We start from the raw sequence: 24,463 nt of genomic DNA on the forward strand, positions 1-24,463 counted from the left end.
CGTCACGTGTGTGGTTGGCACCAAAGATCTCGATCTTGGTCTCATCAGACCAGAGAACCTTGAACCAGTCTGTCTCAGAGTCCTCTAAGTGATCATGAGCAAACTGTAGACGAGCCTTGACATGACGCTTTGAAAGTAAAGGTACCTTACGGGCTCGTATGGAACGGAGACCATTGCGGTGCAGTACGTTACTTATGGTATTGACAGAAACCAATGTCCCCACTGCCATGAGATCTTCCCGGAGCTCCTTCCTTGTTGTCCTTGGGTTATCCTTGGCTCTTCGGACAAGCCTGGCCTCGGCACGGGTGGAAACTTTCAAAGGCTGTCCAGGCCGTGGAAGGCTAACAGTAGTTCCATAAGCCTTCCACTTCCGGATGATGCTCTCAACAGTGGAGACAGGTAGGCCCAACTCCTTGGAAAGGCTTTTGTACCCCTTGCCAGCCTTGTGACCCTCCACGATCTTGTCTCTGATGGCCTTGGAATGCTCCTTTGTCTTTCCCATATTGACCAAGTATGAGTGCTGTTCACAAGTTTGGGGAGGGTCTTAATTAGTCAGAAAAGGCTGGAAAAAGAGATAATTAATCCAAACATGTGAAGCTCATTGTTCTTTGTGCCTGAAATACTTCTTAATACTTTAGGGGAACCAAACAGAATTCTGGTGGATTGAGGGGTTGAATAATAAATGACCCTCTGAATAAACTTTTCACAATTTAAAAAAAAAAAAAAAGAAATAACATTCTTTTTTGCTGCAGTGCATTTCACACTTCCAATCTGATCTACAATCCAAATGTCACAATGCCAAGTTAATTCCGAATGTGTAAACCTGCTAAATCTGCAGGGGGTTGAATACTATTTGTAGGCACTGTAAATGGTGACATCGGCTGTTAGCCAGCATGGGACACAAGCCATAACCACCGCGTGGCTGGCACCTTATACAGGCCTTATGTGTGTGCATTTAGAACACTAAGCAGGCGCCACCATCATAAAGGGTAGGTGTGTGAGTGACGCTCATCATTATTTTCCACCTGTACTATGTCCATTACACATCCACAAGACCTGTCTGCAATGAACTGGTATATCAACAATGTATTGGGGAGTATGACCTTTTTTCCAGTGATGTGCTGTACAATGAAAATGGTATCATTTTCCAAAGTGTTTCTATTTCAAAGATACAAAGTGAAAGGGATTCCTCATTTCAGAAACCTTATTGGACCCGTTCCTGGTTGCTGTTTCATCTTCTTCCATATTCCTCTTAGAATGATGTAAGCCTAAGACGTTACTGCCTGTCTTGGGCTAGGTCTTAGATGTTTCCTTTGAACCCTTGCTTCCATTACTAACACGTTCACATTAGTCAAATTATATTTTTATCAGCCGTAAAATTAAATAAAAATTAATAATAAAAGGTATGCTAAAAAATAGGGTGTGACAAACATGTGCTAGGTTTCCCTACTATGAAAAGGAATCTGTCATCAGGTTTTTACTATGTAATCTGAACACAGCATGAGATAGGTGCCAAGACACTGATTTTAGGGATGTGTCACTTATTAGGCTGTGTACCGTTGTTTCAATACAATGTTTTATCTGCAGGAGCTTATAACTGCACGGACTAGGCACCCGTATAAAACCTGGTCCAACCACTTAACCCCAGGGCTGATTATAAGCTTACTGTCACTACACAATGTAGGAAGCTGTGGTATGGGCAGGGGCAGCTTTCTGAGCTCTGCTCCATGCTACATCTAAAAACTATGATTGTCTCATTGCTGGAATCAGAATCTCTTTCCCTACATTAAACTGCTCTGACGAGGTAGCAAAAACCTTGTGACCGATTCCCTTTAACACATATCCTATGAGTAAGTAGTATATGAGATAGAAGAATGAAGCTCATTTTGCTGTGTTTCTCAACTCTAAAATGAACTGGCCAGTTGTTTCTCCTATTAATAGAATAACAAATTAAAAGATATTGAACTTTGTGTAAAAAGTGCAACATAACCACTCCAGTAAATACGAGACATGGTTCCAACATAGACAGAAGAAATAAAATTGTAAAGTAGTGTATACATTAGACGTGTGACAATAATATTCTGTAATACGTGAAATAAGGCTTGGTGGTTCTATAATCAATCCTTATGCTATGTAAGGGTCCGCCCACACGAGCGTGAAAAACGGACGAGTGCAATGCGAGAAAATCTCGCATTGCACTCTGACCAATGTTAGTCAATGATGGAGAGCAGTTGGTCAGTCACAACATGCTGCGATTTGCTGTGAGAGTCATATTCAAGTGAATGGGTGCGAAAGAAACATCGGACTGCACTCGGATGTTATCCCAGTGCAGTGCGATATACGCACAGGCTGACAATGGAGGAGATGGAGGTATTAACCCCTCCCTCTCCTCCGCAGCGCCCCCCCTCAGCTTCACAGCTGTGACCCGATCACAAGATCCGGTCACAGTTGCATGACACTCGGTTCATGCTCACAGCAGAGCCTGAGACACGGGGGTCATTAGCATATCGCATCTGATGCCATATGCTAGTGTGACTCCAGCCTAAATCAGTGATGACCTGTTAGTAATTCATAATAATAAAAGTATGAATTGTTTATACAAGTGACAATGCATTAGTGTGAGATAAACTGCCAATGTTTCCGAGTAGCAGTCAGATTTTTACTCCTGCACTGACCTGGCGCTATCCTTTGTTGGCATGAAACTGATCATGTAAAAGTCAAGTATAGCATAATTACAGAGCAGCAGTAAGAATTAGGGATTCTTCTTCCTTACACACCTGTATAGTATTACACACAAATGTATTTGAGGTACTGAGTCTTGTAATGATTGAGAAGTCAAATAATTTATTGAAGCACATGATAGTTCATGCGAGTGTGTGTGTGTTATGTACAGAGGCATTTGTATTAATCTATACATGTATACAATATGAAAGGACAGGCATCCCACCAAAGTGAGCCCAAAGTCAGCAGCCTGGGGGTCTCCTGCAAATGTGCAACTATTAGGTGTTTCACAGAAGCCGGAGAGTCACAGGCTGGAGACCAATGATCATGGGGAAACTCCGTCCCAAGGGTGGCAATAATAATCTGCATTTCAGTGCAACTATGTAGAATTGCTTCACCTAATACATTAGGTGGGATCTGTACAAGTAGCCAGATATCAGTGTGTCAGAGAATTGTACAGCTCTTCATTACATACAGTATATCTTCAAATATAAAGACAAGTTCAGTATAAAAGTTGAATATTAAAAAAAAATAAAATAAAAAATGAAAAAAAAATACTTCTTGGTAACAGCTTTTCCCTGAAATTACACCCCATACTTTACGATGGATTTATTGCAATTCTCTGCAGCATGGTGGCCATTTGTCTTGGAAGAGGGAACAGTCTTTCTCCAGTCACTTTGTGTTGCCTCAGTGGTTCTCTAGGACACACTCTCCTTTGCTAGTCAGCCTGATAAAGGAATCCACAGCATCAACAAGCCTCCAGAAAATCTGGAGAAGATTTTTTTTCTTCCACATATGGAAGATACAAGAGCAGAGCCAATTAGCTAGCAAATGTGTGTGAGGTGACTGGGCTGGCACATGCCTCTCACTGATTTTTCTGTACCCAGTCCCAACTTTCTTCGTAGTCTTTCCGATTCCTTTCTGCTTCAATGATTTCTTTATACCTTCGGCGGAAGAATCCCATCTAAAAAAAACAAAACAAAACAATTTTGTTACAAAAAGTTACTTGGTTTGAAATTCAACATTTGAAAACAGAAATAGATAACCATAGATAACTGGAAAACAGAGAGGACCTAAACTAGAAGGACCCCAGTCTATGATGTCTGTATACCATAATAAGACATGTAGACAGGGAGTGTCCTGATAACACAACCCCTTTAAATTCCAGTCCTTCAGAGCTAAAGTGATGACTCATCTGTATTTTCTGAAATGCTATTGAAATCAATAGTAAGAGATCTCCACTTTCAGGTGCTGCCATTGTGACTTGGTAGGTAGCATTGACATTACAGGGGACAGTGCTAACGTCATCAGCCTGTCATTCTCATAAAGGCCTGTTCTGCTAGGCAGTATGATTGCTATAGAAAATACATCTGCAATCCCTTTCCCCCTGAATAAGGGTGGCTTTACACGCTACGAGATCGCTAGCAGATGCTAGCGATGGCGAGCGTCATAGCACCCGCCCCTATCGTTATGCCGATATGTGAAGATCGCTGCCGTAGCGAACATTATCGCTACGGCAGAGTCACACGTACTTACCTGCTCGGCGACGTCGCTGTGACTGACGAACCGCCTCCTTTCTAAGGGGGCAGTTCACTTGGCGTCACAGCGACGTCATTAAGCAGCCGCCCAATCAAAGAGGAGGGGCGGAGATGAGCGGGACGAAAATCAAGCCCACCTTCTTCCTTCCTCATTGCTGGCGTGTGGCAGGTAAGGAGAGGTTCCTCGTTCCTGCGGCGTCACATGTAGCGATGTGTGCTGCCGCAGGGACGAGGATCAACTTCGCCCAAGCGACAGCAGCGATAATTGGGAGAGGACCCCCATGTCAACGAGGAGCGATTTTGGACGTTTTTGCAACGATCCAAAAATCGCTCCTAGGAGTCACACACAACGAGATCGCTACAGCGGCCGGATGTGCGTCACAAAATCTGTGACCCCAACGAGATCCCTGTAGCGAAATCGTAGCGTGTAAAGCCACCTTAAGGCTCCAACAATCCTCGGCACAGAAAAGACTAATTTTGCCCAATGTGGTAAAACAACATTCTGAAGTATGAAGCTTTCCAGATGTATTCTGGTTTAAAAAATATGTGTGAGCTTTATTCCTACATGAATTATATAAAAACAATTCCCGTACATCCAAGTATACTGGTATTTTCCAAATATAATGAAAAATACAAATATTTGGATGTACCAGAAATGTTTTTTTTAATTCCTGTGGAAATAAAGGTCATGCATGTTCTTTGATCCAGAATACATCAGAAAATCTTTATACTTCAGCATGATTGATGTCCAGCTCAATGCAGTATTTTAAGTCATGTAAATTAAAGGTTATTTCCATCTCCAAGATACGATCCCAATATGTAGTAGGTGTAATAATAATAATAATATTTGCAAATACTTCCACTTAGAAATGTAGAATAGTTCCCCTGATATAGCTATAGCATGTGCAGGGCATTGCAGCTTAGGTATCCATGGTTACGACCGCGAGCAACTAATTGTTCCAATATTCTGAACCTACTGTAATGCCCTGCAGCTAAGGTAAGTGACATAGCTTTTCAGAAGAACTATATTACATTTCTAACTGGAAGTATTTGCTAAAATTCTTATTAGTACACCTACTACATATTGGGATAGGATTTTGGAGATAGGAATATCTATTTAAGTCTTGATGACAGTCCAATGATTGAGGTTGTACAGCACCTGACATCCTGCGCGTTGCAAGTTATACGTTATTATTCAGCTCCTTGTGCTACATTCTTGATGTTTATTCTATTACAAGACCGATGTCTTAATTACAACTTTTTCAGGGCCCAGCATGGTGATCATATACTTTATATCAGGATGGGGGACATATATACACTAGGAGGGTGCCCAGAATGGGGGACTAAGAGGACAGAATAGGGGGACATTACCCCTATAACAGTGTCAGGAGCAGATCCCCCCATAACAGTGCGTCATGACCACATTTTTTGTTTCAATTTTTTTTGCTATTTTCCACCTCTAAACCTAGGTATGTCTTATGGTCTAGTGTGTGTCTCAAAGTCTGTAAAATACGGTATATTATTTACAATTAATAGTGAGACTGGTACAGAGGGAAGAGAGCCTTGCCATCATAGGGTTACAATCTACAATACAAACAAATCTACTTGGGCGTGACTCTGGACTGACTTACTTATGCATTCCTGCTGATATTGTAATTGGTACCAGCCTCTGGTTTTGTCTGGCTTGTCAACTAACCTGCAGTTAATTCACTTCACCAGTCAGCAGCTACTCTATGGATGCAACCCAGGTACCTTTCTACTGAACAGGGGTGAAAAAAGGAACAACAAAACATGTCCTGGGACCGGCTGGAGTGTCTAGAGCAAAGAATGTCTGTGGACAACCTCTTAAGACTTATTAGAATCCATGTACATACCTAACAACTATGATGTAAAATTAGTGATAATATCAATGATCCCCCTCTTTTATGCTTAAGCTTCTGCTATTAGAAAACTAAAATAACTTAGTGTATGTGAACATAATATCCGCATTATAATAAAATAATATTTAGCCAAAGACATATCAGTACAAAGTGGTGAATAGAAATTGAAGACTAGAAAAGAAACAGTGAGATGAAACCAGCTTCCATCAGATCCATGCACATAACTATTTTTTTTTTTTACTAATAGAACATTTTTATTCGCTCTGTTTTAGATGTTTTCCAAAAACAGCCCTGGCACGCTTCTACCGACTACGCACATAGCCTATTAAGAGAGCAGCCAGGATTTCTGAGTAACGTGTTCTCATGTGGAGCATGCTGGCATGAGATCTATGGTAAAAGAGGTCCTGGTTTTCCCAAAACCACACTCACAAAATGAACTTACAGCCAAACAAAATAGGAGTATTATTTATTTCTACCAAAGGTAAAAAAAATATTTTTACAATTCATATTAAAAGAACCATAATTTACTACCACTATTGGTAATGTACATACATATTGTACTAAGAATTACAAACATAACAATTACTAGACATTTTAGGCCTGGCACCATATTATGGATATGTGCAGTACAAAACTATAATACAATGATAATAGCATGCAAAACGTACATACCATAATTCCATCTGCCTATGTATGCAGTAGCTATGGGTCATTAAATGGAAACCCGTCTGTATTGTAGTGCGCATGCACAGGCGGTTTTTGACCTTTCCCTGCGCCTGTGCATTACAGTACTTTGTTCTGCCCTCAGCATGGCAGATCAAAGCACGCAGGAGCACAATGAAGGCCTCTGTGTAGATGAAGTAGGATGTGTGATTCACACAGAGCTATGAAGGAGGAGGACAATGGAAAGAAGAGGTGAGATGCCGGACCAAGATCAGCGACACTCATCAGACCGGACCACGTACTAGGTGAGTAAAATAAAAGCTCTTTTTTAACGTTATACAGATTGGCCTGGGCACTAGAATACTGTATATGAGCGCTCACTGGTGGTGGCCACAGCTTATAAGGGAAAATCCTGGTGACAGGTTCCCTTTAATTTGATCAGTATTTTGTATAAATATTTGTAACATGTGGCATTGATATGGTCTAAAGGCTGCTTTACACGGTACGACCGATTGTGCAATTTCACAATCGATCGTACCCGCCCCGTCCTTTTTGCGTCACGAGCATATCGCTGCCCGTGGTGCACAAAGTCAGTAACCCCCGTCACACGTACTTACTTCCCGTCCAACCTCGCTGTGGGCAGCAAACGTCCACTTCCTGTAGTGGGAGGGACATTCGGCGTCACAGCGACATCACACCGCCGCCGGCCAATGGAAGCGGAGGGGCGGAGATGAGCGGGATGTAAACATCCCGCCCACCTCCTTCCTTCACATAGCCAGTGGCGGCCGCGTGACGCAGGTGAGCTGCTGTTCATCGTTCCCGGGGTGTCACACGGAGCGGCGTGTGCTACCCCGGAAACGATGAACAACTAAATTAAACGATATTATGGAACCTAGCGAGCAGTACACGACTCACGATTTGTGAGCGATACTGCGTCGCTAGGAGGTGTCACAAAAACCGTGACCCCGACGATCTATTGCACAATAGATTGTCTGGTGTAAAGCAGCCTTTAGACTGTTCAGACAAAAAAGTGATTTCTTGGGCCAGTCGCTTCCACAAATTACAGATATGATTGGGTCATCTTCCAGCCTTGTGCACTAGTCCACATAGCAGACAGGTGGTAGAACTACCTGGCATCTGCATGTCTGTATGGAAAATCACTATCACATAGGGCCATGTTCATTATAACTGGTATTTTGTATGTTAGTCTTAATAAAGGCAACACTGGGGTAAGGTGTGCCTAATTTATTAAGAGACATGTGCCTTAAGGAGTCTGCACATGAAAGAAGATCTAGTCTAAGAAGTCATTTATATTATAATATGGAAATGATGAAAACAGCTATTACTAAGGCTTTATTCACACCACACAGCATATATGTTGCTGATGTATATAAAGCGCTATGGAATTAATAGCGCTATATAAATGAATGAATATTATTATTATTAATAAATACATTCAGTGAGGAACAAAAGGGTAACAATGTTTTCAACTTTTGATTTTCAGGCTCCATGTCTCACATCCACTACAGCTTTGAGTGTGAGCCTACCATCATTTGATAGACAATCATCTTGGCTATCTCATACATAAATTTGAATTGCAACTATTTAGCATATCATTAGTTATGCAGATTCTTGTCATGTCACTACATTGTTACTGTTTTGCTCCGAAAAATCTACAGTTAAATTTTTATTACTTTGTTAGCATTTTGTATATCCAGCTTTAGGTTTCTACACTGACTGAATTTCTGGGCATGCTCTCGATAAGATGCACAGAAACTAAAAAAGGGGGAGACAAAGGGCGCAATAGGGTCTTACCCGATATAACAAGTGGTGATAGGAAAGGAACAGTAAGGCTATGTGCGCACGTTGCGTAAAAACTTGCAGTTACGCTGCGCTTTGTAGCGCAGCGTAACTGCATGCGTCCTGCGGCCCCTGCACAGTCTATGGAGATTGTGCAGGGGCCGTGCGCACGTGGCGTCTCAGTGCGCAGCGCTTCGGCTACTGCCAAAGCGCTGCGCAAAAAGAAGTGACATGTCACTTCTTTCCTGCGCTTTGCCGGCAGCTCCTGCTCTGTCTATGGCAGGAGCTGCAGGCAGAGCGCATGGAATCGGCGCTCACTACGGACATTTCTGCAGCGATCTAAAGCGCACATGTGCTCTTCAGATCGCTGCAGAAATTTCTGCAGGGCTTGTACGCAACGTGCGCACATAGCCTTACACTCACCTGATAGGGTTGTGCCAGTCACAACTCCTTCAAAAGCATGTGAGTGTCCGTGTGATTCAAGCAGCGGCCCCGTATAACAATATAGAAAGTTGATTAAATATAGAGAGGGAACCACGGGTATATGCCGCGCTTAAAAACCACTGAAGTTGAAATGATGTGAAAATTTCTCTTTTATTTACAGCATTCCTACGCGTTTCAGAGACAAAGACCGTCTCCTTCTTCAGGGAAAAAGAAATCATGATTTCTTTTTTCCCTGAAGAAGGAGACGGTCTTTGTCTCTGAAACGCGTAGGAATGCTGTAAATAAAAGAGAAATTTTCACATCATTTCAACTTCAGTGGTTTTTAAGAGCGGCATATACCCGTGGTTCCCTCTCTATATTTAATCAACTCGATAAGATGCAAGCATGTCTTGACCGAAATCTCATCCCAGGTCTCTTCTACACTTTCCCAATGTTGGTTCATACTGGTCGGCTCACTTGGGTATGTATACAGCTTTTTCTTCAACTCTACCCACAAGTGTTCGATTGGGTTAAGGTCTGAGGACTGTGGGGACAAATCCAGCACTTCTACTTCATTGTCATTGAACCACTTCTTTGCTAATCTCAACATATGTGTTACGGGGGCTGTCTGATTATAAAACCTAAAGGAATGTCAGACAGTCAGGGTCCACCGTGCAAAGACTCTGCTGCAGACTATGGCAGAGGATAAGGGGTATATAAGTGTGCCACCGTAAAAAATAATAGCACAAGTGCAGAGGGCAATACCTCTGTTAAACTCACAGAGGAATATAATTAGAAAATAAAGCAATTCCTCCCTTACTTGAAGGGTGTGTGGAATGGTCTCTGTTAAAGATCACAGAGACAAAAGCAGTGAGTGTGACATGGCACCTACGTAGGTCCGTTCCTCTAGTGGTGCCAGGAGACGGACAGCAGCGTAAGCCGCACAAAGTTCCTACCTGCGTTCGCTCCACTTGTGTGCGAGGACACGAACCACTAGATATGGCACCTGCCTAGGTCCGCTCTTCTAGTGGTGCAAAAGAGACGGACAGCAGCGTAAGCCGCACAAAGCTCCTACCTGTGTTCGCTCCACTAGTGTGCGAGGACACGAACCACTAGATATGGCACCTGCCTAGGTCCGCTCTTCTAGTGGTGCAAAAGAGACGGACAGCAGCATAAGCCGCACAAAGCTCCTACCTCTGTTCGCTCCCCTAGTGTGCAAGGATACGAACAACTGCCAGACGCAGTATAAGGAACGTTACCCTAGCGGCAACGTCCACCTACGAGTAGAATCACAAGGCCCAGCCGGACCATGTGCCTCAGGCACCTGCCTATGTCCGCTCCACTAAGAGGTAAGGATACGGACTGCAGCCGGAGCTGTAAGGTATAAGAACGCTACCCTGCCGGTAACGCTCACCTAACATAGACAGAGAGATGCCTAGAGGGACGTGCACAGGGCGTCTACCCTCATGCATGAACCAAGAGGACTGAGCGCCGGGCGGCGTGCGTCAGGGTCTTATATAGACTCTGTGCCTCATCCAAGATGGAGGACACCAGAGCCAATCTGCTGCCAGAATGACAGCAATGACATCACGCTGGCCTATCACCGAGCAAAGCGTCACAAGCACATGACCAGCGACCAATCGGCATAGAAGGTGTCAGAGACATGTGACCACGTGTCACAAGCACATGACCAGTGGCCAATCAGCTTAGAAGGTGTCAGAGACATGTGACCTCGTGTCAGCGATGATGTCACCCGCACATGTGCAATGGCTCCAAGATAGGACTTAGTCTCCAGCGCTTGCACATGTGCAGTAGCAAGAAATCCGGACATAGTCTCCAGAGCCACAGCAACCGTAACAATATGCTTTGTGTCATTCTACTGATGGAACACTATGTCGTCCTTTTCAGTCCCATAGTACTTGAGTGCAGAAAGTAACATCTTGTACTAACATATACAGTGGGTACGGAAAGTATTCAGACCCCTTTACATTTTTAACTCTTTCTTGTGATCCTCCTTGAGATGGTTCTACTCCTTCATTGGAGTCCAGCTGTATTTAATTATACTGATAGGACTTGATTTGGAAAGGCACACACCTGTCTATATAAAAGCTCACAGCTCACAGCTCACAGTGCATGTCACACCATATGAGAATCACGAGGTCAAAGGAACTGCCCAAGGAGCTCAGAGACAGAATTGTGGCAAGGAACAGATCTGGCCAAGGTTACAAAAGAATTTCTGCAGTACTCAAGGTCCCTAAGAGCACAGTGGCCTCCATAATCCTTAAATGGAAGAGTTTTGTGACCACCAGAACTCTTCCTTGACCTGGCCGTCCAGCTAAACTGAGCAATCGTGGGAGAAGAGCCTTGGTGAGAGAGGTAAAGAAGAATCCCAAGATCACTGTGGCTAAGCTCCAGAGATGCAGTAGGGAGATGGGAGAAAGTTGCACAAAGTCAACTATCACTGCAACCCTCCACCAGTTGGGCCTTTATAGCAGAATGGCCGACGGAAGCCTCTCCTCAGTGCAAGACATATAAAAGCCCGCATAGAGTTTGCAACAAAACATAAAGGACTCCCAGACTATGAGAAATAAGATTCTCTGGTCTGATGAGACAAAGATAGAACTTTTTGATGATAATTCTAAGCGGTATGTTTGTAGAAAACCAGGTACCTCATCACAGTGAAACATGGTGGTGGCAGCATCATGCCAAGGGGGTATTTTTCAGCTACAGGGGCAGGACAACTGGTTGCAATTGAAGGAAAGATGAATGTGGCCAAGTACAGAGATATCCTAGAAAAAACCTCTTCCAAAGTGCTCTGGACCTCAGACTTGGCCGAAGGTTCATCTTCTAACAAGACAATGACTCTAAGCACACAGCTAAAATAACAAAGGAGTGGCTTCAGAACAACTCTGTATCCATTCTTGACCGGCCCATCCAGAGCCCCGACCAAAACCCAATCGAGCATCTCTGGAGAGACCTGAAAATGGCTGTCCACCAACGTTTACCATCCAACCTGATGGAACTGGAGTGGATCTCCAAGGAAGAGATGGCAGAGGATACCCAAATCCAGGTGTGAAAAACTTGTTGCATCATTCCCAAGAAGACTCATGGCGATACTAGCTCAAAAGGGTGCTTATACTCAATACTAAGCAAAGAGTATGAATACTTATGACCACATGATGTTTAAGTTTTTCTTTTTTATAAAGTTTGCAAAAATTCCTACATTTCTGTTTTTTTTCTGTCTGGGGTGCAAAGTGTACATTAAGGAGAAAAAAAATGAACTTTTTTGAATTTACCAAATGGCTGCAATGAAACAAAGAATGAAAAATTTAAAGGGGTCTGAATACTTTCCGTACCCACTGTAGCTCAGCATTGAGACCACCCTTGATCCAGGTCCAGTATCCAACACCCTTGGCTGTGAAACAACCCCATTATCATCAGGCTTCCTCCACCAAACTTGACAGTTTCCATCAGTTTCTCAATCCCGTAGCCCCTTTTTCCCTTGTTTCTTCCACACCCATTTGCACTCATCAGAGCCTCTATTATTGACATTTGTCTCATTGCTCAAAATCACCAGTTTCCAATTATCTAATGTCCACTTTTTGTACTTTTTTGGGTGCAAACTCGAGCCGATGCTTTTCATAATGATATTGAAGACTAGACTTCTTCACCTTGGGCCACCATTCCAGACTTATGTAACATGTGTCACATGGTGCTTGCATGGATGTCTGTGATCTCACCATTACGAAAAAATACGAGTCAACTCCACTGCCATGTTTGTCGTGCCAGAACTGATAGACCTTGTGATGAGCCGACTTGTTGACTCTGATATCTTGCCTGGACATCCACAGCTTGGATTTTGAATGGATGAATGGACTTGTATTCTTCCAACTGAAAACAGTGGAAGCAGAGAAGGGGAACACCAGGTGATCTAGCGACCGTACAATGCTGGCATTGTGGAGAGAGTGCAAAAAACCCAAAAAGGAGAGGGAGCAGACTGATTTCCCTGCTCCCTTGCCTCTGGCCTAGGAAACTGGTAACCCAGTGACAAAAGTGTACCCTGTTTTTGTTCCCTCAGGATCTGGTCTCACCTTGAACCATAACGTTGCCAGGGTGAGAAGAGGCAGAATTTTTAATTGACACTGTTACTGTGGAGTGTGTGTGTGTGTGTGTGCGTGTAAAAGGACTAGTGTCTGAAACTCCTTTGACAAGACGGATGAAGCTGAAATCTGAAATTACAGGATGGCCAGGGAGTTCTCATAAAGCTTATTGTTAGTGTGAATACTCCTATAAATTTGCTGGGGACTGATGTATTAAGTGCTATCCAAGCTACCATACAATACACTCCAGAAGGTATTACAGTCACACAAGTCCCCTGTCTGAAAAACACTTGTGCAAGATTGCAGCAATGGTGTATATGTCTGAGGGCTCATTCAGACGACCGTTCTGTCTGTCCTGTTCATGTCCTGTTTTTTTGTGGACCTACTGACAGGACCATCTTTTCATTGTCTTTTGTGTAGGATCGGATGGCACACGGAAGCACTTCCGTGTGCATCAGTTCCTAAAAAATAAACACATCAGATACCGTATGTCCGTTCCGTTATTATGGAACATGTCCTAATCTGTTCTGTAATAACGGACCGTGACTCAATACAAGTCAATGGGTACGCAAAATCCCCGGAAGCCGCACGTAAGCACTTCCGTTGGATGGCCCTGCAGTCTGTGTCACTCTCCCGCACCAGCCCTGCAGCTGCTCGCACTGCAGCCTGTCAGCATCTGCCTGCATAGCAGTGTCAGCAGCTGCGGGGAAGATGAGCGCTGACATTAGGAGGTTAGCAAAGTTCATTACCTCCTGTGAGGAAGTCCGCTGCACTCCTGACGTCAGCGCTCGTCACTGGCTTCCATGTCTGCCGCGTTCTCACATCAAGTTTCGCGAGCGGCCCGAGACTGTGACTAGCGGTGACGTCATGGGCTCAAGCGATACTTCGCTTGTGAACGCGGCGGACAATGGAAGTCAGTGACGAAAGCTGACATTAGGAGTGCAGCGACGTTCATCACCCAGGCAATGTACCCAGCTAACCTCATGAAGTCAGCGCTCCTCATCCCCTGTGGTGACCTGGCCTGACCTAATGATGTTATCTCAGGTCACTGCACTGCTCTCCCAGCCAATGGGGAGCATTCTGTTCTTCATGGACTGGGACAGTGAGTATGGATCATCATGGGACCCCCTTAGTGGATTACGCCAGACCCGGATTTGTTTTTTCTTATCAATAAATTGGTGAAAGAGGGAATGTGATGGCAAGTGTTTTTTCAAACAAAGTTTGTCATCTATTTTTTTTTTTATTTCTGACTGGATTAGTAATGTCGGGTATCTGTTAGACGCCATGAAATCACTAACATCTGGGCTTGATGCCAGGTGACATTACACAGCTGGTATCAACCCCATATATTACCCAGTTTGCCACCGCACCAGGGCATTTGGGATGAGCCAGGTAAAGTCCCGGGACTGTCGCCTCTAATGGATGCAGCAATTTCGGCCGGCTGCTGGCTGATATTTTTAGGCTTTGCGGCTCCCAATAACGTAGGTCTCCCCAGCCTGAGAATACCAGCCAGCAGCTGTGATGCTTTTTATCTTGGCTGGTATCAAAACTGGGGGGGACCGCACGCCATATATTTTTTTTAATTATTTATTGTACTGTACGATATAGACGTGCCCACCGGCGGATGTGATTGGTTGCAGTCAGACAGCTGTCACTCAGTGTGGGGGCGTGTCTGACTGCAACCAATCACAGACGCCGGTGAGCAGGGAAGCAGTGAATATGAAATGAGCCTAATGAACGTCCGGCTCGGGAAGAAGAAAGAGCTGCTGTGGGAGCAGTGTTACAGCTGTGCAGGTGATCGATGAGTATGTAGCGCTTGCTCCTACCCCTTTGCGCCAGATTCTCTTCCCCATAGACTTTATATGGGGACCAGTTCTGGCCAGATACCCTGGACTCTCCTTCCGTTTTTTTGATGTCTGCAAAAAAAACGGAAGTCACACAGATATCACACGAGCCGTATACTGAACGGAACAGGACAGATGCGGTTGTCACACGGATGCATCCGTGAAAAAAGAGGACTGTTTTTTGCGGACCGCAAAAACGGAACGGTCGTGTGAATGTAGCCTAAAACTGCGAGAGTGTCTGATACCAGAATGCGTGAAGACATAGAAATGCAACAGGTACCAGACATTGTATGGGCAAAGGAAAAACTTTACGTGGGTCGGCTTCCCACCCCCCCAGTCATAATCAAATTAAGACGGATACACTCCTCCTTGTTTAAAGCAGTATCCCTTAAGCCCAGTCAAATCAATGGCCATGACCAGAGATATAAAAGAATATGTGCAGGCACGGGCTCTAGTACAAATGTTCTCCCCCTGTAACACTCCCTTGTATCCAATCAAGAAAAAAGGGCCCAAAGGTTCCCCCGATAATACAGAATGGTGCATGATTTGTGAGCTATTAATCCTGTCACTGAGAGTGTGACATCAATTGTTCCAAACCCACATACTTTAGTGACACAAACTCAGGGACCTCCAAATATTTTATAGTAATTGATTTGTCAAATGCATTTTTCTCTGTGCCTCTACACCCTGACTGTCAGTATCTTTTTGCCTTCACGCATGAAGGGAAACAGTATGTGTAGACAGTCCTCCTGCAAGAAGGAATGAATTCACCTACCCTTTACTCTACAGCAATGGCAGGAATTCTGGAACATTGGCAACCGCCTTATCCACAGGTTATGCTATTGCAGTACATGGATGACCTTTTGCTCTATTGTCCAGACCAGACATTCTGTAAGGAGGCCACAATTTCTTTGCTATGTCTTCTAGCAGAGAATGGTTGCAAAGCTTCACGTGAAAAATTACAGTACTGTAAGCAGAAGGCGACATTTTTAGGTCACTGCATCTCTGAACGTATAAGACACCTGGCTAAGGAGAGCAAACAAGCATTCCAAAATCTCTCCTTACCCAGGTCCCACCGGCAACTGCGCACCTTTTTGCACTTAGTGTAATATTGAAAGCTTTGGATAAAGTCTGCCTCCCAAATTCCTTTGATCTCACTTTGATTCCTTCTGTCGCGGGCGGGGAGGAGGGTGTCAGCACACTACGCTCACCCCTTCTGCTCGGGTCCGGCGGCTGCTGCTCAGTGGTGGCTCGAGCGGTGGGCCGGATCCCGGGGGTTTCTCGAGCGGCACTCCTCGCCCGTGAGTGAAAGGGGGTTTGTTGGGTGTGGGGATTGTTATAGTTCGTGACGCCACCCACAGTTGTGGTGATTTCACCACCGCTGCTCAATGTGGGGATCCCGGGGATGGTGATGTGGAGCAGCCAGTTGTTGTGTTGCCCCTCCGTGGGTAGGGGTTGGTGATCCCGGGGCCCAGTGGGGTGCAGGGGTGCAGGGGCAGCGCTGTGCCTTGCGGCACTGAGGTACTCACTCAGCCAGTAAACACGACACAGTTCTCGGTAAACAAACGGCTGGTTGGACGGGTCCCTCGGATGGTTCACGGTGCTGCGGTTCCCTGCAGTTAGCGGTGACGGTCTCTTCCCTGCACCTTTGAAATGTCTGTTTGGTAGCGATGGATTCCCACCGGTTACCCGCTCCCCGACTGCAATCTGTGCCGGAGGAGCTCCACACTTTGCCCGCGGGCGCCGGCCCTGGGAAACTGGTGCCTTGGCGGTGGCGGTGTTTCCCCGTTGTGGTTGGACCTTTGCCGTCAATCAGGACTTGCTTGTTGGGGGATCTACGTCCCCTTCACTAACGGATTTAGCAATTTACAGCGACTCCAAGCCTTGCTGGGATCCGAAAGCCCCTGCTCTGGTGCTGACTGCCCTTTGTATACTGCTCCAGACCCCCGGATACACACAGCCTCCGTGGCCCTTCCAGCAACCTCCAGACAGTCCCACTGCAGATCTTCACCACTGTCTGCTGACCTTGCTGACTCCGTCTGGGCACACAGCCACAGACCAACTTCAGGCTCTCTTTCTTTACTTCACTGCTTGCTGTTTCACTCTAGCTCTCTCCTGAGCTACCCTCTGTTCACCTCCTACTCCTTTCTCCTCCCTGGCTGAACCACCTGTTGTTTACTCAAGCTCGTCCCTGAGCTATCTGCTGATTACTCAAGCCCTGCCTGGGCTACTCTGCCTGGAACTTCCTGCCTCCAGAGTTGTGAGCTCCTCGGTGGGCGGAGCCAACCGCCTGGCCCACCCCCTGGTGTGCATCATCAGACTCCTGGAGGAAGGCAACAAGGATTTGTGGGTTAGCTGGTGTACCTACAGGGAATGTGGGGTGCGTGTGTGTTGTTATCTGTGTCCCCTGGCTTGCCCAGGGTGACACATTCCCCCTTAGCAAAACGCAGACCGTCCTCGGGCTGCCCGTCCAACACCGGTTTTATTTTCCTTTTTGTTTTTCTGAAAAGATAAAACGGTATAACATTATAAACGGTAAATTATATACATTTTTAATCACAACTCTTCCCAAGACGGGAGGCACATTTACTTTTTAACGTTACAACGGTGTACGGTCACGGTTTCCGCTCTCTCCCACCCAAGCAACCTGGCCCTGATGCTGCCCCTAAAACCCAGGCAGCACCCCTTGACCCACAGTCCAGCACAAGTTACCCGAGCGGGATCTGTCCTTCCCCTCCAGAGGGTAGCCACCGGTTCCTTTGGTGGCTGGGCCCTAGCCTGCTCTGCTCAGGGCCCTCCCTCCAACCTGCCTCTCCGGAGGCGGCATTGCAGAAACGGTAACGGTACCCAACATATTTACAAGCCACTTAACGTTTGTGGTGCCCTGCAAGTTCACGGGCTTGTCCATGGATAGTTCCCATGCATTTTAAACGGTCCCCACGGGGACAACGGTGCCAGCTCCGGCCGGTTGCAAATCAACAAACAAATCAAGTGAAAACTCGGTATCATTTTCTTATCATTTCAAACTTTCAAACAACAACAACTTCAGTGGTGGTCCCAACGGGGACGGTGCAACGGGCATCCGCTGCCCTACTCCGGTCCTTTTGCTGCTTCATCCGAGGGAGGGGATGCAGAGCTCACCTTGCTCTCCGGGCTGCCCTTCAGCTTTACATCCAGGGCAAACCACCCCCTCTCTCCGCAGTGCCGGGTGTAACGCACCATGTCCCCCGGTATAAGATTGCGGCCAGGATGCTCCTCGGGCAGATGGGCATTCACGTCCCGCCGGGCCACAAACACCTCGGCCTCCAGGCCCGGTTCGTATATGAATCCGTAGCCCCGGCGGACATCAAACCGCCTCACCTGCCCCTCGTAGAACGGGCCCCGGACACGGAAGGTCGCTTGCCGCAGGTTTTCCTTTTCCCGAATGGCTCGGGCCACCAGCTCGGCTTTCCTTCTCTCCCTCTCCGCGATCTCCAGGCCCAGCTTTGTCGGCTCCCTGTCCCAGTATGGCGCTGCTGCCAGCTCCGGCGCACGGGTTGAGCCCCGCGGGACATCCAGCACGTTACCCACTGTCAGGAAGGTGGGTAGCGTATCCCGCGGTGTCATGGCCTTGGGCGCTGCCTTGCAGCAACAACCCGGCGCCACCTCAGCCGAGGTGTGGGGGATGGGCACAGGGGCTTTCCGCAGTTGGGCCTTCGGCTCGGAGCGGGTCATCGGCTCCGGCTCGGGAAACTGCTCGGGGACTGTCTCTGGCACAATCTTCGGGGCCTTCCAAGGTAATGCCTCCGGTTTGCTACGGGCTCCGGCTACAGGTCGGTCCGCTGGGGCGGACGGGCTGGGTATCGCTACCGGTTGCGGTGGTAGCGGGCCTAGTGGCGGGGTCACGGCCCCCGAGACGGGTGGCGAAGGAGGCAATGGGGGGAGAGGGCTTGGACCGGGTCCCTCAGCCGCAGCGACCGGTCCCTCCGGGACATAGGGGCGTGGGTCACTCACCCTCCCTTCCTCCGCTTCCTCCTCGCGTCTCCGCACGGTGGCTATAACGTCCGCCATGTCGGTCTCCCACTCCTCCAAGAGGAGCTGCATCTTGACCTGCAGCCTTAGGTGGAGCTGCGCGGTCCGGATTTCCACCCACGCTGCGGTTCCCGGTACGGGGGCCACGGTGTTTCGGGACGGCATCCACATGGTGTCTTCACTGTTTGCTTCCAGGAACGGTCTTCTTGCAAGGTCCTGGCGTCCCTGCTTTTATAGCGGCGACTACATGCCGCCAGCCGCCATCGCGTCCCCCTTAGCTCTTTTCGGCCCCTCCTCTCTCGGGGCGGGGTTTTGGCCTTCGCGCCTCTACTGCTCGAGAAGACGCTCGAGCGGGAACTTTTCGCGCCAAAGATGGCGGCTTCTGAAATTTTTCTGCCGGATACCTCCGGCGGTAACAAGGCGCACCTCTACCAGACGGCAGAGCGGTAAGATCCTGTTCGTGACGCCAAGTTGTCGCGGGCGGGGAGGAGGGTGTCAGCACACTACGCTCACCCCTTCTGCTCGGGTCCGGCGGCTGCTGCTCAGTGGTGGCTCGAGCGGTGGGCCGGATCCCGGGGGTTTCTCGAGCGGCACTCCTCGCCCGTGAGTGAAAGGGGGTTTGTTGGGTGTGGGGATTGTTATAGTTCGTGACGCCACCCACGGTTGTGGTGATTTCACCACCGCTGCTCAATGTGGGGATCCCGGGGATGGTGATGTGGAGCAGCCAGTTGTTGTGTTGCCCCTCCGTGGGTAGGGGTTGGTGATCCCGGGGCCCAGTGGGGTGCAGGGGCAGCGCTGTGCCTTGCGGCACTGAGGTACTCACTCAGCCAGTAAACACAACACAGTTCTCGGTAAACAAACGGCTGGTTGGACGGGTCCCTCGGACGGTTCACGGTGCTGCGGTTCCCTGCAGTTAGCGGTGACGGTCTCTTCCCTGCACCTTTGAAATGTCTGTTTGGTAGCGATGGATTCCCACCGGTTACCCGCTCCCCGACTGCAATCTGTGCCGGAGGAGCTCCACACTTTGCCCGCGGGCGCCGGCCCTGGGAAACTGGTGCCTTGGCGGTGGCGGTGTTTCCCCGTTGTGGTTGGACCTTTGCCGTCAATCAGGACTTGCTTGTTGGGGGATCTACGTCCCCTTCACTAACGGATTTAGCAATTTACAGCGACTCCAAGCCTTGCTGGGATCCGAAAGCCCCTGCTCTGGTGCTGACTGCCCTTTGTATACTGCTCCAGACCCCCGGATACACACAGCCTCCGTGGCCCTTCCAGCAACCTCCAGACAGTCCCACTGCAGATCTTCACCACTGTCTGCTGACCTTGCTGACTCCGTCTGGGCACACAGCCACAGACCAACTTCAGGCTCTCTTTCTTTACTTCACTGCTTGCTGTTTCACTCTAGCTCTCTCCTGAGCTACCCTCTGTTCACCTCCTACTCCTTTCTCCTCCCTGGCTGAACCACCTGTTGTTTACTCAAGCTCGTCCCTGAGCTATCTGCTGTTTACTCAAGCCCTGCCTGGGCTACTCTGCCTGGAACTTCCTGCCTCCAGAGTTGTGAGCTCCTCGGTGGGCGGAGCCAACCACCTGGCCCACCCCCTGGTGTGCATCATCAGACTCCTGGAGGAAGGCAACAAGGATTTGTGGGTTAGCTGGTGTACCTACAGGGAATGTGGGGTGCGTGTGTGTTGTTATCTGTGTCCCCTGGCTTGCCCAGGGCGACACACTTCCATTTTCTCAAACTGCTCATTGCATCAGTCCCGACCCTAGGTATTCCAAATTACGATCAACCATTTTTCTTGTTCTGTTCACAACAGGGAGGTCATGCGACAGCCGTTCTCACACAGCAACATGGTGACAAACAAAGACCAATAGCTTACTACTCAGTATGATTGGACCCAGATATCAGATGGTCTCCCACATGTGTCCATGCTGTATTGGCTGCTGCTTGTGAGATTTTGCTCACAAGTGTGCATCATCCTTTCTCCAAGAATTTGATATCTAAGAGGCCTCACTGGTGATCCTGTAATCTGACCTTTAAATCAGAGCTAGAACAGAGGCACATACATCACTGGAGGTCACTGGGGGCATATACAACACTGAAGGGTATAGACATCACTGGGAGGACATGCAGCACTGGGGGTATATACATTACTTGGGGGTACATACATTACTGGGGGAATATAAAGAACTGGGAGACACAGAGAGTACTGGGGATGGTGTGGCTGCACCTCATCTTCCTCTGTTGGACAAGAGCTTGTGTACATCACGTAGGGGTACATACATCAATGGGCGGAATAGACAGCACTGACGAGCACAGAGAGCAATGGGGACGGAGGGGCTGCACCTCTTCTTCTTCTTCTGTGGCACGGGAGCGGTTTGTGGGCTAACCCCACCCACAAAGTACATCCTCACGTGGCTTAATCTTTCATTAGTTAACGTTATGTATGCATGCCCGCATTGCACATGGGGTTTAAAGGGCCAGCAGCCAGCAATACATGGCTGCTGCCTGAGCACTGCGATTCCTGGGTATCTTCATAGGGGCCGCAGAAAAGGTCTTCACAAGCAGTGTCGGCTCCAGGTTTTTCGTTGGCCCAGGGCTAAAGAGTCTCAGTGGGCTCCATCCACACATAGACATGCACAGATACATACACATACAGGCATACAAACACATACATATTGAAAGAAAAATTCACAAAAACACATATAAATAGACATAAATCTAGATACAATCATATACACTGACATACATAGATACACATAGATACACATGATACATGCACACACAAACACATTAGAGATATTTCTAATATTGGGAAGCCGACAACAGCCTCATTCACCTCCCCCACTTGTCTCCATCTAGCTCCTCCTGGGCATGTGTGTGTGCCACGCTGATTGGAGGCCGTCACTAACATACATGGCCGCACATAGAGCACACTGACACTGCTGTATATACAGTGCCTTGCGAAAGTATTCGGCCCCCTTGAATTTTTCAACCTTTTCCCACATTTCAGGCTTCAAACATAAAGATAAAAAATTTTAATGTTATGGTGAAGAATCAACAACAAGTGGGACACAATTGTGAAGGTGATCGATATTTATTGCTTATTTTAAATTTTTGTAAAAAATAACTGAAAAGTGGGGCTTGCAATTTTATTCAGCCCCTTTACTTTCAGTGCAGCAAACTCACTCCAGAAGTTCATTGAGGATCTCTGAATATTCCAATGTTGTCCTAAATGACTGTTGATGATAAATATAATCCACCTGTCTGTAATGAAGTCTCCGTATAAATGCACCTGCTCTGTGATAGTCTCAGTGTTCTGTTTAAAGTGCAGATAGCATCATGAAGACCAAGAAACACAACAGGCAGGTCCGTGATACTGTTGTGGAGAAGTTTAAAACTGGATTTGGTTGTAAAAAGATTTCCAAAACTTTAAACATCCCAAGAAGCACTGTGCAAGCGATCATATTGAAATGGAAAGAGTATACTACTGCAAATCTACCAATATCCGGCTGTCCATCCAAACTTTCATCTCAAACAAGGAGAAGACTGATCAGAGATGCAGCCAAGAGGCCCATGATCACTCTGGATGAACTGCAGAGATCTACAGCTGAGGTGGGAGAGTCTGTCCATAGGACAACAATCAGTCATACACTGCACAAATCTGGCCTTTATGGAAGAGTGGCAAGAAGAAAGACATTTCTCAAAGATATCCATAAAAAGTGTTGTTTAAAGTTTGCCACTAGCCACCTGGGAAACACACCAAACATGTGGAAGAAGGTGCTCTGGTTATATGAAACCAAAATCGAACTTTTTGAGCACAATGACAAACGATATGTTTGGCATATAAGCAACACAGCTCATCACCCTGAACACATCATCCCCACTGTCAAACATGGTGGTGGCAGCAACATGGTTTGGGCCTGGTTTGCTTCAGCATGGACAGGGAAGATGGTTAAAATTGATGGGAAGATGGATGGAGGACCATTCTTGAAGAAAACCTGTTGAAGTCTGCAAAAGATGAGAGACTGGGACGGAGATTTGTCTTCCAGCAAGACAATGATCCCAAACATAAAGCAAAATCTACAATGGAATGGTTCACAAATAGACGTATCCAGGTGTGAGAATGCCGAGTCAAAGTCCAGACCTGAATCCAATCGAGAATCTGTGGCAAGAGCTGCAAACTGCTGTTCACAAACGCTCTCCATCCAACCTCACTGAGTTCGAGCTGTTTGAAAAGGAAGAATTGACAAGAATTTCAGTCTCTTGATGTGCAAAACTGATAGAGATATACCCCAAGCGACATGTAGCTGTAAACGCAGCAAAAGGTGGTGCTACAAAGTATTAACTTAAAGGGGACGAATAATATTGCACGCCCCAATTTCAGTTTTTTATTTTTTACAAAAACTTAAAATAAGCAATAAATATCATTCACCTTCACAATTGTGTCCCACTTGTTGTTAATTCTTCACCATTAATTTAAAAAAAGCCTGAAATGTGGGAAAAGGTTTATAAATTCAAGGGGGCCGAATACTTCACAAGGAACTGTACATCACAAGAGAGGCTGGGGACATACACATTACTGTGGGGCATACATATTACTGAGGAAAGGTTTATACAGCAATGGGGGGCATACAGCTCCAGAGTGGGGCAGTGTCTCAGGTGGGGGGACAAACAGCTCTGAGGTAGGGGGGTGACATGCAGATCTGGGGGTATACAGCTCTTGGGTGGAGGGGTGACATACAACTGTTGGGGGTATATAACACTGGGTTGGTGTGACAAACAGCTCTGAGGGGGTATACAGCACCAGAATGGATCGGACATACAACTCTGGGGGTATAGTAGTATGTAGCCGCCATATTCCTCCATATAGTGTTATGAAGCTCCCATAGTCCTCCATATAGTATTATGCAACCCCCATATTGCACTATGCAGCCCCCATATGGCACTATACAGCCCTCATATGGCACTATACAGCCCCCATATGGCCCTATACAGCCCCCATATGGCACTATACAGCCCCCATATGGCACTATGCAACCCCCATATGGCACTATGCAACCCCCATATGGCACTATGTAACCCCCATATGGCACTATGCAACCCCCATATGGCACTATGCAACCCCCATATAGCACTATGGAACCCCCATATAAAATTAAGCAGCCACCATATAGCACAATGCAGACCCAGATAGTATTAGGCACCTTCATGTAGTATACAGCCCACATATAGCACAATGCAGACCCAGGTGGCATTAGCCACCTTCATGTAGTATACAGCCCCCATATAGCACAGTGCAGACCCAGATTGCATTAGACACCTTCATGTAGTATATAGCCCATATATAGCACAGTGCAGACCGATAGCATTAGGCACCCTCATGTAGTATACAGCCCGTATATAACACAGTGCACACCCAGATAGTATTAGGCACCTTCATGTAGTATACAGCCCCCATATAACACAATGCAGACCCAGATAG

General features: G+C 47.0%; 1 protein-coding gene across 1 annotated transcript in view; it reads right to left on the minus strand.

Moving 5' to 3' along the window:
• Nucleotides 1-2,685: 2,685 nt before the first annotated feature.
• The window catches only part of ITGA9 (integrin subunit alpha 9), a 644,853-nt gene continuing 623,075 nt past the window's right edge, over nt 2,686-24,463 (minus strand). Inside the window, exon 28 of the mRNA XM_075316572.1 lies at nt 2,686-3,685. Within this exon, the coding sequence (XP_075172687.1) occupies nt 3,587-3,685 (99 nt within the window). The 3' untranslated portion in view covers nt 2,686-3,586. The remainder of the gene's footprint in view (nt 3,686-24,463) is intronic.

The sequence above is a fragment of the Anomaloglossus baeobatrachus genome, chromosome 6 (assembly GCF_048569485.1).
Source record: "Anomaloglossus baeobatrachus isolate aAnoBae1 chromosome 6, aAnoBae1.hap1, whole genome shotgun sequence".
Taxonomy (NCBI): Eukaryota; Metazoa; Chordata; class Amphibia; order Anura; family Aromobatidae; genus Anomaloglossus; species Anomaloglossus baeobatrachus.